At 39.5% G+C, this 18,199-nt stretch overlaps 2 protein-coding genes across 3 annotated transcripts in view; one reads left to right on the forward strand and one right to left on the reverse strand.

Annotated features, from left to right (window-relative positions):
• Nucleotides 1-9,287, forward strand: part of SYNM (synemin) — a 30,973-nt gene extending 21,686 nt beyond the window's left edge. The window contains exon 4 of the mRNA XM_029065014.2: nt 44-9,287. Coding sequence (XP_028920847.1) covers nt 44-3,966 — 3,923 coding nt within the window. The 3' untranslated portion in view covers nt 3,967-9,287. The remainder of the gene's footprint in view (nt 1-43) is intronic.
• Nucleotides 9,288-11,254: 1,967 nt separating this feature from the next.
• The window catches only part of TTC23 (tetratricopeptide repeat domain 23), a 63,480-nt gene continuing 56,535 nt past the window's right edge, over nt 11,255-18,199 (reverse strand). The window contains exons 8-11 of one of the 2 annotated variants that reach the window (XM_029065878.2): nt 17,539-17,663; nt 15,596-15,745; nt 12,242-12,324; nt 11,255-11,652 (exon numbers count right to left, since the gene is read on the reverse strand). In XM_029065878.2, the coding sequence (XP_028921711.1) occupies nt 11,532-11,652; nt 12,242-12,324; nt 15,596-15,745; nt 17,539-17,663 (479 nt within the window). In that variant the 3' untranslated portion in view covers nt 11,255-11,531. The remainder of the gene's footprint in view (nt 11,653-12,241; nt 12,325-15,595; nt 15,746-17,538; nt 17,664-18,199) is intronic. The other variant, XM_029065879.2, reaches the window with a different exon arrangement.

Consider the following 18,199-nt stretch of genomic DNA (forward strand, 5'->3'; position numbering starts at 1 on the left):
GGACACTTGTAATTTTAATGCATTCTCTGTTAAATTTTTGCAGATTTCAGAAACAGATCTTATGATTACACAAAGTGGGTATTACAAAAAGAAAATGAAAGAAACATACTTCCAGGACAGAAAATACCTTCTGCAAATATAAATAGATCAGCGCTGTATTCAGCTCAATCAGCATATTTTGGACCACAGAATACATCAACAAGAGGAGTTTTAGGAAAAGATTTGCCTGATTCAGGAGGTTCTTCTTCAGCCACTATCAAACAGGAAAGTTCAACTTCAGAAGATCACACAGTTTTCAGAACATTTTCTCCAACCTATGATCTCCTGAAAAAAACTGAATCTCAGCTCAGATCATTTTCTGAACAACAGAGGACAGACGGTACAAATATTGAGAGCTTAAATTTAGCCAGGGAGTTAACTCTCAAAGCAAACCGAGAATCCAGAGATGATGCGAGGGTTCAGGTTTCTGATAATTCTCATTCAAAAATGCTTCCTACTCAATTTCCAACTTCTGAACGACATCTTAAATGCATTGATGAAATGCATTTGGCAGGAAAAGAGGAGCCAAAGGAGCCAAAGTCAATTAAAATGGAAAGGAAGATTTTGTTAGAAGAAAAATATGACCAGGACATTCCATCCAAGAAAGAAAACATAAGAAAAGCAGATAAAGCCAGAGACGAAAGAAGTGTTGTTTTAGGAAAAAATACTGATGATAAATCATCAACAGAGTACAAAAAACCCGTAATAGAAACAACTATAAAAGATAAAGCAATCCAAGATGAGAAAAGATTTGCATCAAAAGAAAAGCCTTCAGAGGAGAGAACCTTAAGATGGGAGGAATTGACTAAACTAGATAAAGAAACAAGAGAAAGAGAAACTATGCAGAGGAAAGAAAAGAGTAAAGAAAGTGAATCTACTAAAGAGAAATGTGGGACATATGGAGAAAACATAGAAATAGAAGTACCCAGAAGCTTTGAAGGGAAGATGCATGAAAAAGTGTCAGAAGAAAGTGAAACAGAGTTATCACTGCAAAAATCACCAACATCTCAAAGAAAGTACAATGATCTTGGCACTAACAAGATTTCAGCTTATTTTGAATCCAGTGCTGGTGAGAAAGATCTGGAATTCAAGGAGGAAACCAGAGACTCCAGCACCTCCAAAATGGATTCCTCAGTGACAGAAACCATAGCAGAAAATATTGTTGCCAGTGTTCTTCAGAGGTTTGTACAGCCTTCTGACTCAACTTCAGCAGGAACATCTCCAGATACAAAAGTTACTTATGTGGAAAGGAAGGAGCTTCCTGGTAAAGGCAAGGCAAAGACTGAGATTATTGTGGAATCTAAGGTGCTTGAAGATATAGATGTTTCCGATGAAGACAGCCTAGAGCATCTTCTAAGCAAAGATATTAAGGAACTTGATATTCAAGGGAAGTCAACAGAAACAATGATAGAAGAGATAATGAGTCTGGGCCTAAAAGGGAAAGAAGGGAGGGGTAAAATAGTTAATGTTGAAATTGTTGAGGAACCCCTTGGATATGTCTCTGATGAGAAGACTGAGCTTTTAACACCCTTTGAAGTAGAGGAAGTGGATGATTTTTCTCCAGGTATTGAAAGACATTATGACGTTGAAGAAGGTGATGAAGAAGCAGGTATCTTTTGGGCTAGTAAGTTGAAAAAGACTACCCCGGAACATCAGAACCTAACACATGTTGAAGAGGTAACTGAGCCAGGCGACTCCGAGAGTGAACAGAGATATTTTGTGTCTACTCCAGAAGAATACCCTTTGACTCGCGAGAGAGATGAAGGCTCAGTTTATGGGCAGATTCACATAGAAGAAGAGTCAACCATCAAATATTCTTGGCAAGATGAATTTTCCCAAAGTGCACAGAGTAGGAGAAAGAAAGACAGATTTCCTGGAGAGGAAATTATAAGCTCATCAGATATTACCTATGCAAGGTCAGAGGAAGGCATAGGCTCATATCACTCAAAAGAGGAAGACCTGAAAGGTGATTCAGTACGGGCCGAGTCCATTGTCATTGAAAAGGAAATTAAAATATCCCCTGAGTTCCAGACATCAATAAAGGGACTCCTCAGCAAAGACCCCAAACATCAGTTGGTGGAAGCAATAGAGAAGCTAGAAGGGAGCCTGCCAGAAAGCATAAGAGAGGAGCTGTCTGTCCTGACCAAGGAGAGGCAAGGGGACATTGCAGTTGACATCAAAAAGGTTGAACAAACCACCGAAGGCAGTTCGGTAACAATTGTAGCTGAAGTAAATCTGTCTCAAATCGTGGATGCTGACCAGCTCAATATTGAACAGCTCAGGAAAGATGAAGTAAGAGAATCAGAGAAAACATTACTCTCCACAGATACTTTTGGGGCACACCATAGCCGGGAATCTGAAAGCTTTGATCATCAAGATGGTCATGACAGTTACAGCTTTAGTAGTAAACCCAGGCGCTGGGATAGCCGAGAAATTTTCAGCTCCTCTAGAGAGGAAGGAGATGGTGGCGCAGAACATTACATCACTGAAAAAGTTGCCTGCCGGGGTCCAGTTTCTGCAACGGTGGAAGTTAGCAGCCCAAGAGGTTTTGAACAAATCCAGGTGTTGGAAGATGTAAACCAGTCTGTCAAGCACATACAAATAGGCCCCACTGAAATTCAGAGGCCAGAGCGTATCCTCTATGGAGGGGCTGAGGTAAGTGGGGAAGGAGGAGGCCTCAGTCAGACAGAGGGCTCAGTTAGTATGGGAAGGTCCCTGAGGCATTTTCAGCTGGGTCCTAATACAAGCCAAATGGCCAAAGAGATCATTTTCAGAGGGCCTGCTTCTGCAGTCCAGGAAGTGGGTGGCAGTGAAGACCTGGGACAGGGAGAGAGTTCCAAAAGGCACATCACACTGGGGTCCAAACAGCTTCCTGCCAACAGAGAAATCATTGTTCATGAGTCCATTTCTGAGTCTGGGCAAGAGGAAGACTATTCTCAGGGTGAAGGGTCAGTTAACACCCAGACCTCCGGAAGATATTTTAAGCTAGACCCTAAAGAAACATATTCAGAGCAAGTCATTTTCAGGGGCCCTCTTTCCAATGTAAAGGAATTCAGTGTCAGAGGAAACACCTCTTCCACAGAAGGGTCACTGAATAGCGATACAGCAATCAGACACATCAAAGTTGGGTCTCGAGAATTTCAGACTGAACAAATCATTTTCCATGGGCCTGTTTCTCATCATGTGGAGTTTAGTGACTCCGGAAACACTTTTCAACCAGAGGGCTCATCAGACACAAATAGGTGCATTCAGAGAGGCGGGCCTAATCAGAAAGCGTTTACCCCAAATGAGCAAATTGTCTACCAGGGGGCCATTTCTGAATCTACTTGGAAGAGGCATGCAGGGGATATGCCAGAAACAGGAGAAGCAACAGATGGTAGCAGATCCATCAGGCACATTAAGTTAAGCCCCACAGAAACCCGAAGCACTGAACAAATTGTCTTCTGTGGACCTATTTCTAAGGCTTCTCCATCTGGTGGCTCAGATGATGTGTCTGAGCCAGAAGGGGTAACAGATAGCCACAGATCTATCAGGAACATTAAACTGGGGTCCAAAGAAACTTCATTTACCTTTCAGATGGATGTATCTGACATGGAGATGCCATCCACCACTACTAGAAGTATGCAGGAAGCTACCATCATCCTTCCTCAAAGGAAGGAAATGAATGTGCTCATTGGATCGGATGATTGGAAAGGCATTGAAAGTCAGTCGGGAGTAGAAGAAGGTGTGGGGTTTAACGAGTCTATTGGAAAAAAATGGGCTTCAGGGGAAGGTGTTGTGGAGAAGTCTTCGTTTGAAAAAACCGTGGAGCTGCAAAGAATGGTAGACCAAAGGTCAGTGATTTCGGATGAAAAGAAAATTGCTGTCCTCTACCTAGACAAGGAACAGGAGGAGGAGGAGGATGATAATGATGGACGTTGGTTTTGAAAAGAAAAAAAGACAACATTTTAATCACATCCTGCATAGCCGCTTTTCAGTCATTATGACTCTGCTTCTTATCATTTGGGTAGATGATTGCTAGTTCTAAACTGTTATAGCCTCTCTTTTTCTTGCTTAAGCTGCTTCAGAAGGAGAGTTCCAGCAAAGTGAAGGGACTTCACAGGTCCCTCTCTTTAAGCACTAGATTACTTCAGTCTTTGGGATTTTTTTACAGTTTGATCTTCATTTTGTGAATGGAATTTAACAAATGACTCTCATCTTCAAGTTGGTGTCAGTGTTTGGAAACTGGTTTTTCTCAGTTTTCCTCCTGATCCTACAAATGCCATAATTTTTACTAACTTTGAAAGCTTTTATAATAATTTAAATAATCCATAATAACTATAGTTAGATTTAAAAATAATTCCATTTGCAAGAGGTAGTATTAAGTGACACACACTAAAGTTAAACAGTCACATCCAAATTATTGGAGAACCAAATTATATAAGAATATTGAAGCTATTTTCAAGTTTCTTACACTCATAACTATCATATAAAAGATTAACTCTTAACATTTCAGATTTTTCAGGAGAAAGTTTAGTATCCTGAAAACAGGCTTGAAATAGATTTGTGTCTTTAAAACAGTCTATGTAAACAGATTGATTACATAGGCTATTGTAATATTTATAAGCTATTAATGGATTGAAAATGTGCAAATGAGAGAATCAGTCTTACTATTGTGGCATACTGTATAACTGCATCAGAGATATAAGAAACTATAAAGGTAGGAATGTAGTTCATTTTCATTGCCTTGAGTACTTTTTACTTAGCACTTTAACATGAAATGCATTCATTTCATATCATTATATAATAGTCTCATCCCCTAAAAATCACCTTTTGAGTCTAGTGTCCCTATGACTCTAATATAACATTGCTGAGCTGATGAGTCATGGGAAAGGTGATATGAATTTTATACCTCTGGCTTAAATCTGGCATAACAAGTTTCATTTAAGTGTATATTTTTTTAAAAAAGGAGGCTTGTTCATTTAAAGGAATCAAATAAGAGCTCTAATTAGGCCTTTGTCAACACTCTGTCATCCAAATTGGTTTTTTTTTTAAGATGAACAGTTGAATCATACAATAGTAAGATTTTTCCATTTTGGGAAAATAATATAATTAGTAGTTTTGGGGGCAATAAAAGTAAATAGTTCATCCCAAAAGAACATATGAAATTATATAAAGAATGAGAAGTTTACATTCTAATATATTGCATAATTCTAAGATCTCCTGCAATTCAGTCACCCCTCTAAAAAATATTTGTTCTTTTTTGAAGAGTACAATTGAAGGCACAACAAATTTGGCTAAATACATTTTTTTAAAATGTTACTGTTTTAAGAAATTGCAGGATGTTGTGACCTTGCAAGAGCCACTTAGATATTGTGATTAAAAGTAATTTTTAAACTTGACTTCTATTGCTCTAAGTGTTGCATATAAATTAAGTAGACACAATTTTAGGTCAAATCATAAAAACTCTTTTTTTCCTATGGATTTTTGGTCTTCATTTCTAATGAATGAGACCTTGAGATCTTTCTGCCTGTTCAGAATCCATGAAACTTTAAAAAACTTTGCCTCTTAACATATTTACTTGTGTGTGTGGGGGGGGGTGTATTAACCCCTTGAGTGTACTAATAAATTAGTCCTTACTGACTAATCATGGTGTGGGCATGATTAAGAAGAATGTTACATGCACTCACTTAACCAGCCTAACTTTTGTTCCAGAGAGAGATAACAAATAATGAATTATTTCTATGCTAAGCAAAGAATACTTACGCTTTCAGAATCCCATAGGGGATTTTTTCCTAAATGACATTTTCTAAGCATTGTAACAAATGAGTGTGTAGTTTTGCTACACCTGAACATATATATAATTTCCAAGTAAACTCTTAAGATTAGCTGCTGAGTGGTGGCCTATAGGTACAAAATATAAACCTCAGTTTTTATTTGTAAATTTTTGTTATAGATAAGCTAATGCCTAGTTGGGAGGGACAGAGACAGAGAGACACTGAATGAGACACAGCATTGGCCCTCAATTTTGAAGATAATACCAACGGCAATGAGATCCAAATTTGCATGTGTAGGTGTGACTAAAAATACTATGTATGACCAACAGCTCATTCTTCTCTTTGCATGCCAAGATTTTTCCTTTTCTATGGTGATATGTTTGCTATTTGCAACGCTCATTGTTTTTAAATTTATCTCTTGGAATCCCATTTCTTCTTGAGGAGAGTAGACTTATTCTAGTTGCCAAATGCCAGGCTGATCTTTTTCCTGCAGTTCTGAGTTGTTTGGTAGTGATGCTTTCCTGTTTTAAAGATGTTTTGTTTTTTTTCTTACCCCTGCTTGGTATATCCCATTTCGGCTCGCCATTCAGCAATGCCTGTGGCTTTTTACTGGGCTGTAATAAGCATTGCCTCGGAATGACTGTGACCCAGAATTTCACTGTTCATGATTCTTCTGTCTTGACACCTGGAGTTCGTATGACTCTTAGATTACTCTGCTAAAAGTGTTTGGAAAGCCCAGCAAGACTCATGGACTATATTTCTCTATATTAGGCTACAGAAAGCTTCTGTAGAATCCCTGTAGAACGTCTTTAGCTCTATTCTACGAAGAGACCTCATTTTAAAACTTATTTTTATTATTACTACTATGATAATGAGCACTTTGTGCCAAGCAGTATATTAAGCATGGAGGTGAGAACAAGATGATCAAAAAGATAGTCTCTTAAGGGAATAAAGGTAAGAGAAAACAATAATTACAAATAATTATAATAGTAATGTAACAGTCCAAAATAATATTAAACAAGTAGATGAATAATTATTAGTGGGGGACAGTCCTCAGGCTCCTCATCCCTCCAGCAACAGTCCTTCTTTAGATCAGATTAGGGTTTCAGGAAAGGGAAAAAGCAGTAGGAATGCATAAATCCTGATCAGGGCAGGGAGGGTAAGAGGAAGTATATATTGACACTAAGAAAAAAGGAATTTTTTCATAAGCTGTTACCTAAGAAAAAGCTTTTTAAAGATTTTCATATCGCTATTTATGTGCTTATAATGTACTAAGGATTATCATATTTTTCGATATTGTTCAGTGTTTGGGTAAATAACATGTAAGGGAAATTCTTTAGTGCTTCGAATTTATCTCAGTTAATGCCGTTAACTACCTGTTAAGAACTCCAAAGAATGTTAGAAGTGAATTTGGAAAAGCCTGAAATTCTGCGACTATATATAGCTTTTCAAACAAAATCAGAATGAAGGGCATCGTACAAGCCCTTAAAAGGCCAGAAGAGGCATAACAAATACCCATAATTACAGTGAAAAATCAGTGTTTTGGGTGTTCTTTAAGTGATAAACATCATCATCTGTCATGGGCGGTATGAGCCCCTGAGGTCTTTCTGTAGCTCTCAAAACTTTGCCACTTGACAATTCTCTCAGCTTCTAAAACTAAGTAGAGAGTGAAGGCAGGGCAGGTAATAGAAATGCTGAGCACATTAAGGAGAATACATCCTATATTTATATCATCGTCCTTTCTAACATTGCTGAGATGCCTTGGGGATCTGGAACCTTGTTCCCTAATCCCCTCCTGAGAGAAGGGGCAGAGAAGGAGCAGAAGGGGCAGAGAAGGAGAGTGATTTAGTGTGGGGAAGAGAGGAGTCAGAAGCAGGATATCTTTCCCTCATCATGCACCACATGTTTGTCGGGGTCCTGCTGCTATCTCAAAATCAAAATTCATATCTCATTAACATGAAAGCTAGATTTAAAGACAATACTAGGTAATCTTGGTTTAACTCTCTTGATATTAGTTTCTAAAGGGTCCAGGAAGAAAGTGATTTATGAATTTCAAATTCATAAATAATTTCTGAATGGGAACCAACATTGGTGGGGTATTTTTCAGCAACTTTATTAAAAGAAAACAACACAAAAACAAAATATAAATATTCCAAAAACAACTCTACAAAACAGAAAAATTAAACTGTCATTTTCCAGGGCTTTCTACCAAAATTTGATTCCTGTCATCAGGAATGTCTGGTGGTATGGTCTTCCGGTCCCAGTTCACTCTTCTGATTTTTGGACCACTGCCAGAATTGAATGAAAAGTTGAGGTGATCTTGCAGATAGCTTAGGCACAATAGTAATAATTATGGTATTTTGTTATTATATGTCAAGCACTGTTCCTAGCATTGGTATAGATACACCACCACATGGGGCTTAGTCTGAGGAGGGAGAATATATGTCTCCAAATGAGTGCTTAGGACTGCCTGTCACACAGTAAGTGCTCAACAGATTCCATAATAATAATCTAGATAGCTTGAATGAAGACCTGATTATTTTTCTTTTGGCCTGAGTCATTGGGACGATTTGCCTCGATTGTTTATGGCCAGTTGGTAGCAGCCTTTGCCTGTCTTAACTTAGAATGAGGACAGGACTATAGTTGAGATGCCACCCATACCAGCAACATGCTGCGTTCCAGATCTTCCAAGAGGCCCCTGAGCCCCAGTGAAGATTGAGAGAGCCACCCATACTGGAGGTAATCTAAATTTCTAAACACCCAGGGATTTATTATGTATCCACATTACTATGGATAGTGAGATCAGTGGAACAGATGGCTGGTCACCCAACCATCTATTCACCTGGTATGCCTCTTCTGATGTACGAGCAAATGGATTTTGGTATCCTTGTCCACGTCCAATGTCTGGGCAGTATGTGGTTAATGACATTGTACAAATTTGCTTTTTTATTTGAGTAAACACTCCTGTTCCATAGGAAAAATAAAATCACTAGTGTGCAGTTTTATAGCTTTTTGCTGTGACTCCACTAAATGCTCCTAGGATTGGCAATGGGTCAGTTGCCGAGGTATCGAAATATTGGAAACACGGCTGCATTTTTTGAACACTCTGAGTAAAGATTGTTTAACTGCTCATTTTAATGCAAGATGAAATTTGATTAGGTAGACAGGGGATGTCATTTTGTTGGAAAGAATTTAGTAAGATGATGAGTGCAATGGAAGCATTGTTATCCCCCTCTACAGATCTGCAGAATAGAAATTTCATGGAGTTTGAAATAACTAAAGTGGGAGAGGAATGTTTTGTGTGGGAGTGGGGGAATGACAGATTGGAGTTTACTACTGAAGGATTTAAAACTAGAAATGTGGAAAAACAGTTTGTGAATGGAGATTTGCATGGAGGTTACATTTTTGTCATTTTATGATGCAGTATGCAGCTGGTGTTTGCTTTGTTTTTGCACTTTTTTCCACTGTCCAGTATTAAAGTATGAAAATCAACTTGGGTGTTTTTTTATTTCTCTTTGTAAAACTTTTGGAACAAAATTAAATATTCAATCTGTTAGGTTTGTTTTCATATACATCTTCCTTACCTCCTTTAAGCAAATTGCTCATGTCATATTACCTTGGTAGTAAAACGTATTCTGCCTTTGCAGTTTCCTAAATGTGAAAGTCTACAGAGTATACAACTTCTCCAAAATCTTGGATTATGAGAATGTTTATAGTTGGAAAACTATAGAATATAACCACACCTTTGTGAACAGCTCCATGAATCCTTCTCCCTTTCCCCCTTGGCTGTTTACCTGCCCCGCTTCCACCCATGATAGGGAGTGTAACCAGTGAAAATAAGGAGCAGTGAGATCGAAGTTATGGGTTAGCAGAGCTGCCACCGCACTTCTGCAGGCTAGAAATAGCACAACAGGGTTCCACGATTTTTTTAATGGTACTTAAGTGCTTACTGTGTGCCAAGCACTGCACTAAGCACTGGGCTAGATACAGGCTAATCAGGTTGGACACAATGTCCCACATGGGGCTTGTAATCTTAATCCCCATGTTACATTCGAGGTAACCGAGGCTCAGGGAAGTGAAGAGACTTGCTCAAGGTCACACAACAGAGAAGTGGCAGAGCTGTGATTAGAACCCAGGTCTGAAGGAACCCAGGCCTGTGCTCTCTCCATGCAGCTTCTTTAATGAAAATAAAAGGAAAGAATACTTAGACTATTTGCCTCAAGAGTGGGACTCTCCCTCTGTTCACAATATTGCTTCCAGTGAGGTAAGATGAATGCTTCAATGTGCTAGATTCTCTTTCTAAATTATCTGTTAATGTTTCATTTGCAAATTTAAGATGCATATGCCTAAAATGTTGATTTGGAGTTTCTGAATCACTCACCTCCCACATCATGGATCACTAAAGTAATTTATGCTTCGCCGTAACACATAACCTCCAGGGGACAAATTTTCCAGGCAAATTTTACCTGATCCAGGCTAGTTGAGGATATGGAGTTCCTCAACCTCGGAAACCTGGGTGGTTAGGGATTTCTATAGCACCCAGGGAAAGCAGGGTCATTTTGGGATGGGTCCACATGTCATCTGACAGACCTAAACTTCAGCTCATCTGTAAAACTAAATAGCTTTTCGTCTCCATGGAGGCTGCTCTTCTACCTCAGCATTCTCGCTGGTCTCACAGCTCAAGGGAATGAGAGTGGAGTCACCCTGCAGTATTAACCCCAGGAGGCCTGGGAGGTTTTGCCTTTGTACCCTTCTGCAGGTTGGGAGGGACAGATAAATAATTATAGAGAGCTTCCTCAGTGAAGATTCTCTGAGTGGGTAGGATTCTTCATTGGTGCTGAGGTCCACAGCTGCATTGGGCCAGTAGGGTTGGGGCAGTCTCACAGTCACTCTCCCGAATTGAATCTGGGCCTCGGTAAAGGAAGAGAAGGGTCCAGCTATATGTGTTGCTTTAACAACTGGACGCATTGACTGTGGTTCTCTGAACCTCTACCCCATGAGGCCTGGAACGATGATACCCTGGGATTCCTTGGAAGGCCTCTGAACTTATTGAGCGCATCTTTGTGTCAGTCACTTGAAAGCTGGATTTTTGTGACCCAGCATAAAACAGGCATTTGCTGCAACTCCTGTGGCCTCAATTCACACAAAGCCCACCTTAAAAATACATTGCCATATCATCTGAAATTTTACTGAGACATGTTTTCACTATTTTAGCTAGATCATTGTTAGGGAATTAGGGGATGTTTATTCAAAAATGTGAGTCTGTACTAAGTGCAGTGTGGTGTCATGAGAAAGAGTTGTGCACATGAAAGGGTGTTAGATAAAGATGACCACCACTATGTCTTGCATGAATGCAATCCCTGTGAAGTGGAAGAACTGGGGGCATTAGAATTTCAGTGTCAATCATTCATTCCTCTTTGTTGGCTTCATAGCAACAAGTGAATTTATCCTCCAAGCTGTCAATTCAACCCTGTAATTCAACTGATACTTTATTTCTCTGAGAGCACTGCAAGTCAAAAGAAAGGTTAAAATATGCTAAAGTGGAATGACATGGCTTCATTTATTAACATTCAAAACTCAGTACATTTTGGGATTCAGCACAGTATTGTGGTTGTGGTATCCATTCCTTCTTAGAAGTGGGCCACTTGGTCAGTCTTTCAACTGAAATGATACTTAGGTAAGGACACTTAAAAGCCAGAATGTTCAAATCTGGTAGAATATCTGAGATGTTTCAGTTTATACATTAACCTTAGCCCCTCCAAGTAGGGTGTGTTGTGGGATAATAGCACAGAATGGTGGCTTTGCTTTATTGGCCAGTCTTTCTTTACTGGATTGTTTAGCTGCAATTTCAGGAACTCTACAAAACAGAAAAGCCTGATCAGCAAGATTTATCACTTTAAAAATGAATTTTAAGAATATAGTTTTCATATGACATATTCTAAAAACATATTGTTTAGTATAAGTATCAGCAATCCTTGGCAATGGGAAAAATTGAAAGGAATGGAAGTTCCTGGACAGGTCCTGATAAAGCAAATGCTGTTAGAGCTACCTTCATGTCAACCCCTTTCCTGTCCTGGTACTTTTCCCTGTGACAGAGGGAAGTGTCCCTGTGGAATTGGAATAGTTCATCTTCCTAATTTTTTTAGGACCTAATTTTTAGGTCAATGGAGGTGCTTTCATCATTCTTCCCCAACTCTTGTTTTCCTGTGTGAAGAAAATCTATTGTGTGGTCTAAGGAACAATCAACAATCAACAGTAAGGATAATCCTCTTCTGATAAAGATTTGAAGGAGAAAAATACATTATATAGGTCTTGTGTAAACTCAAGGTTCCTATGAAGACTAGCTCATCTGAAAGAACCTCAGAGTTACTCAGCAGTTTTTGAAATCCTGAAATGAGATTCAGGTAAAGAATGGTTAAGCAGCATGAATGATCATTCAAACTCACTTTGCTAGCAAGTCAACTGTCTCCTTTGTGGCAGTGGTTCTTTTGTCCCGAGAGCCATAGAGTAGAGTCTGAAGTTGAAGGCACTAAAAAAATAAATGATCTTACGTAGCCTCATAAATCCATCAAGCATATAAACATCATACAGGTGTAAACCACTTAATGATTAGGGTTTTCCATAGAAATAATAATACCTGGCTTTGTTTCTGAAAAGCACTTTTTCTAGAATTGACTTGCTCCTACTTTTTCAGGACTAAATTTATGGATAAAATATTATTTTGCATATTTTTAGAAGAAGCAATAGAACAGAGAAGTTGTAGATGAATTTAACCATGTGATAAGAGTAAAATATGATATGATTTAGAACATGATTTGGAGGTTTAGAAACCTTATGTTCTAGCAATTCCAAAGAAGAAACCTGTTTGAAATCATAAGAATGACACCAGTATTTGGGCATTACCATTGTTGTGCATCCTCCTCCTCCCCTCCAGTGTTTTGCTTCAGCTGTTTTGCTCATCTAGCTGGCAGAATGCCCAGCACAGGTAGGGGAAAGAATGTGTGTTAAACAGTATGCCCTCTGCTCATGCCAACCACTTTACTCCTTGTTTCCTCTACGGCTTTTATTAAAACCCTGGGCAGTAGATACCCAGAGTGAGATGGCATGCTGAATTTAACTGCAAAACTATTGTGAAGACTGCCTGGACCAACCTTACACAGCAAAGCCTACACCATAAACATTTCTTTAGATTTAAACTGTAATATCTTGAAATACATCCATGTACTAAATGTATTCACTTGCCAATATCATTTTCTTCATAGATTCCTTTTTGATCTGATGATCTACATAAAAAGACTGCAGTTTTACTTAGCGAAAAAGCTGTAGCTCTGTGCTGCAATAATACGTGGATCTCTCCTTCCTGAAATTTTCATCTAAAGACAAAAAGCTTTCACATATTTTTTTTCCACTAGTGACATTTTAAAATACCATATGCTATTTAGTAATCTAAATCCTTCTTGTGTTTTGATTTTCTGTTTTTCAAATCCTTAATCCCTGTCTCAGTCTATTTGGCACAAGAAGGCTGCATTTTGAAAAGTTACTGTTACATGGATTCCACGTTGCTAAAGTGGACTTTTATGTCCTTCTGCTTTTTTGAAAACACTATGGTGGCTACTTTGAGAAACTGAATAATGTGACATTCCAAATTGCTCCTATTTGGCAGTAGATGAAGCAGAAGACGGTTTTCCGTCATCATCTCTGCCTTGAGTGTTCACTGATAAGTCATTAACCCACCTTGGGTTTTTGTAAAATGAGAAATTTCCAGGTTAGGGGAGCAATTCCTAGGAAAGAGACAGATGTTGTGACATCTCTTTGGAAAGCCCTTTATCCCCTCTGGCACTAGACATTTTCAAACATCTGTAAGAAATGCAGTCAGTGAACCCCAAACTCCAAAGACAGCTTCCTTGCTTCAGGCTAGGGGTAGCCTCACTTCTTAGTGATTCTAATCACAAAATAATAATAGTAGTAACTGTGGTATTTGTTAAGCACATACTATAGGCCAGGCACTGCTTCAAAGTTCTCCATCACCTTGCCACCTCCTACCTCACCTCCCTTCTCTCCCTCTACAGCCCACCCCATACACTCCACTCCTCTGCCGCTAACCTCCTCACTGTGCCTTGTTATCGCCTGTCCTGCCGTTGACCCCTGACCCATGTCCTACCTCTAACCTTCTCTTCTCATCCTCCAAACTGACTCTCTTCCCCTCTTCAAAGCCCTACTGAGGGCTCACCTGCTCCAGGAGACCTTCCCAGGTTGATCCCTCCCTTTCCCTCTGCTCCTCCTCCCCTCCCTATTGCCTCTACTCCCTCCCTCTGCTCTACTCCCTTCCCCTCCCCACAGCACTCGAGTATATTTGTACATATTTATATACTCTATTTTATTAATAATGTATATATATATCTACGACTCTATTTTGATGGTATTGATGCCTGTTTACTTTTTTTGTTTTGTTGTCTGTCCCCCCTTCTTGACTGTGAGCCCATTGTTGGGTAGGGATTGTCTCTATCTGTTGACGAACTGTACTTTCCAAGTGTTTAGTACAGTGCTCTGCACACAGTAAGTGCTCAATAAATATGACTGAATGAATGAATAAAAAGCAATTGGGTTGTTCACAGTCCCTGTCCCACAATGGGCTCACAATCTTAATCCCCATTTTTTAGATAAGGTAACTGAGGCATAGAGAAATGCTTGAATTATGTTTCAGGTGGTTCTTTCACAAATGAAAAAAATCACCACTACAGGTAGCACTAGAGGTATATGTCTTTGCAGCTTGGTCCTAAGACTGGTCTGAGGTCATTAACACCTTACTGAGCCAGGTATCTCATTACTATCTTACAGAGCAAAGGTGGTTCTTTCACTATAATTCGAAGAACACAATGAGAGTACTGCTTACCACTCATCTTTTTTAGATAATCTAAGTTTCACCAGCTCACAATTAATTCTTAAAAAAATTGTAAAATAGAATTACTTTCTCTTGGAGCTATTTCATCTTGTAAAGGATAACAAGTTCCCAAATTAACCTTTCCAGGGCTTTTCTTAACTATTATAAAGCTGGGGTCATGTCTTCTTTCACTGCATACTAATAATAATTGGAGTATTTACATATACATATACAAATGTAGCATGCTTAGTATATATTATGTATGGGGAAGCAGTGTGGCCTAGTGGAAAGGGGATAGGCCTGGGAGTCAGAGGATCTGGGTTCTAATTGCAACTCTGCCAGTTGCCTGCTGTGTGAACTTGACAAGTCACTTAACTTCTTTGGGTCTTAGTTTCCTCATCTGTAAAGTGGGAATTAAATCCTTCTCCTTCCTACTTAGACTGTGAGTCTCCTGTAGGCAGGGACTGTGTCCAATCTGATCATCTCAATTATCCTTATTCCTCCAGCACAATGTACAATGTTTGGCACTTAGAAAGTGCTCAACAAAGACCATAATTATCATTACTTGTTATTACCAAGCACTGTACTATATGCTGTGGGAATAAGGATAATTAAAATCATCAGGTAGGGCACAGTCCTTGTCCAACAGTCTAAGGGGAGAGAGAACAGGTATTGAATCTCCATTTGACAGATGAGGAAACTGAGACCCAAAGAAGTTAAATCACTTGCCCAAAGTCATACAGCAGCAAATGGCAGAGCTGTGATTAGAGCCCAGGTCGTCTGTTTCCCAGGCCTGTGCTCTTTCCATTAGGCAATGTGGTTTCTCATATATTTCCAAGCATACTGCAGAGGACAATGATGAAATGTTTTACAACAAGATGTAAAGGAATCATTTGCCCCAGTTATTATTATATGTTACCTTTTTAAGTTCCTTGTATGCCTCATGCTGATGTCCTAGTGTCAGGTCAGTTCCTCCAAGGATCCAGTAAGTTTCTGCAACTTCAGGACTAACATCTCCAAAAGTGGCTACTTTGGCATCCAGTGATCCTTTCAATATTAAGGCTGCTCTCTGTAATAGTCATGAATGGCTATTATGTTGGAAAAGTTTCAAATCGGGGTGGTGGAGAGACTGAATAACATCAATGGTTAAGAATGTTATATAACCAGCTTTCATTATTTTCACTCCAAAAGAAGAAGAATGAGGTTTTGAACCAGGTGCTTTATGATCTGGGCAAACCATCCTCAGTTAAATCTGAGACAGGAAATAACATGCCCCCAAAGCAAGTCATTTGAAAAATGGAAAGGCCATTTTCAGCTCTCAACTAGTTAATCTTCGTAAGCAGTGAAATTACTCATTCGTTTTAGTTAAGGATCATATTCCCCACACACATAGAAGTTTCCCATATGGTTATGGCATTAGGATAACATTAAGGAAAACTAATTCCCACTAACTACTTTCCTGGAATCTATGACTTATTCAGGAGTTATTTTTCACAAGAAACAATTTAGGAAGTGCATAACAAGCATTCCAAGTCTAGTGATAGTGATATTCTGCTTGGCCTAATCCGGTGTGGTCCTGCCATTAAAGCTGATGGGACTGCCTCAATGGACTCCAGTCCCTTCACTTCATGTGCCCGACCGAGGCAGTTCTCTGTCTTCTCTTACTTCCTCCCTTAATTAGCATCACTGGGGAATAGGGGCCTATCAGGGAGTAGTGTTCTCTCTCTATTTTCTTTTCTGTCCCTTTCTTCTTCCCCTTTTCCCTCACTCCACAGTGCTGCTTCCTGTCACTTTCTAAAAGTTTTGCTAGAAAAGGTAGGGTACACAGGAACACAGGTAATAATAATAATAATAATTGTGGTACTTAAGTGCTTACTATGTGCCAGGCACTGGGGTAGATGCAGATAATTCGGTTGGACACAGTCCCTCTACCACATTTGGCTCACAGTCTTAATCCCCATTTTACAGATGAGGTAACTGAGGCACAGAGAAGTGAAGTAACTTGTCCAAGGTCACATAGCAGACATATGGCAGAGCCAGGATTAGAACCCATATCTTCTGGCTCCCAGGCCCGTGCTCTTTCCACTAAGCCATGGCTGGTAGCAAGAGATGGAGTGGGGGCTCTTGACTGGACCTGGCTTTGTGCTGGGAGACACAATCCCACATATTTGTTTTCTGGGACTGACAGATTGAGCCCAGCTTCTTCCAGGCTCTTCAGTCCAGATTCCTAAAGTCTGTAGTCCACTGACACAGCCCCATCTGGGAAGAAGGTGACATTCCTCCCCCTACTCTGGTAAGGTCCTTGCTATCAAATTTCACTTTACTGATTTTTGACTCCCAGTTGGGCAGCAGTTCTGCTGAATAACACGTTCCATCAGAGACAGGTCTGCACTGAGATATAGCCCGTGATTCCATTTGATAATTACAATAAATACTTGTGGCACTTCTGAGGTACTTCGTGTCAAGCACTGAGCTAAGCACTGAGGTAGATACAAGATACAATCCGTGTCCCACATGAGGCTCAGAAGTTAAGATGTAAACCGCGACACAGAGAGGGAAGTGACTAGCTCAGGGTCACAAATGAGATGGAGGCAGAAATCAGCCTCCTGACTGCCAATTCCATACTTTTTCCATTAGGCCATTGAGCCTCTAAGCCTACTGAATTTCCAAAATTGTATAAGCACTTTGGGATTGTTGTCAGGATCACAGACCTTAAATTACATTTGAGTTGTTACATGTAGCTCTCCTAGTTTCCAAATGATTATTTGGATATCAAGCTGAGAACCAACAAAGACCATAGTGGTTTTAGTCTGGGTTCTGAAACCTAATGAATGCATCCTGGATCTTCCAAAAAGCTCTTACCTCATGCTGTCCAGTGGTTAGAAGAAACTGGCAAAAATCATCTTGAACTGTAAGGAATTTGGCATTTTCCTCTCCGGCTTTCTTAAGAATCATCAAGCTCTCTTGAAAATACTGTTCTGCTACATCTAAAGAAATGTATTACATAAACAACACTACAGAGAGAATGTTTTTTTCTCATCACTGATTAGCAACCAAACTTTAAATGAGTAAACATACTCGTGAGGAGAAACAGACTGGAAAACTAGAGAGACTGATGGTGTCTTTCATCTACATGACAAGGGCAACTGTTCTGACTTTCCTCACAGGGTTTCTCAGAAGTAGTCAGCTTTCTTCTTTCCTTATTCATCTCTGGCTTTTCCCTTAGCTGTTAGAAAAAGATTGTACACATCTCTGAGATCACTGGTGTATTTCATGGGGTAGTCACTTGCTCAGTCACTTACTCCTATAAGAGCCCATCTCTGGAATCCTTCCTATGTGGGGTTTTTTGTTATTGTTGTTCTTTTGACCTGGGCTGGAATGCCCAGAGGAATCTGATGGGCCTTTTGGATTTTGCTTAGATGAAGGCTTAAAAATAATGCTCGGATTTAAAAAAAGGTATTTTTTTGTACTGGGTACACTGAGACTTTATCCTAGGTGGTACTATACCTCAACTGCCCCATTC

This window comes from Ornithorhynchus anatinus, chromosome 5, assembly GCF_004115215.2.
Source record: "Ornithorhynchus anatinus isolate Pmale09 chromosome 5, mOrnAna1.pri.v4, whole genome shotgun sequence".
Classification (NCBI taxonomy): Eukaryota; Metazoa; Chordata; class Mammalia; order Monotremata; family Ornithorhynchidae; genus Ornithorhynchus; species Ornithorhynchus anatinus.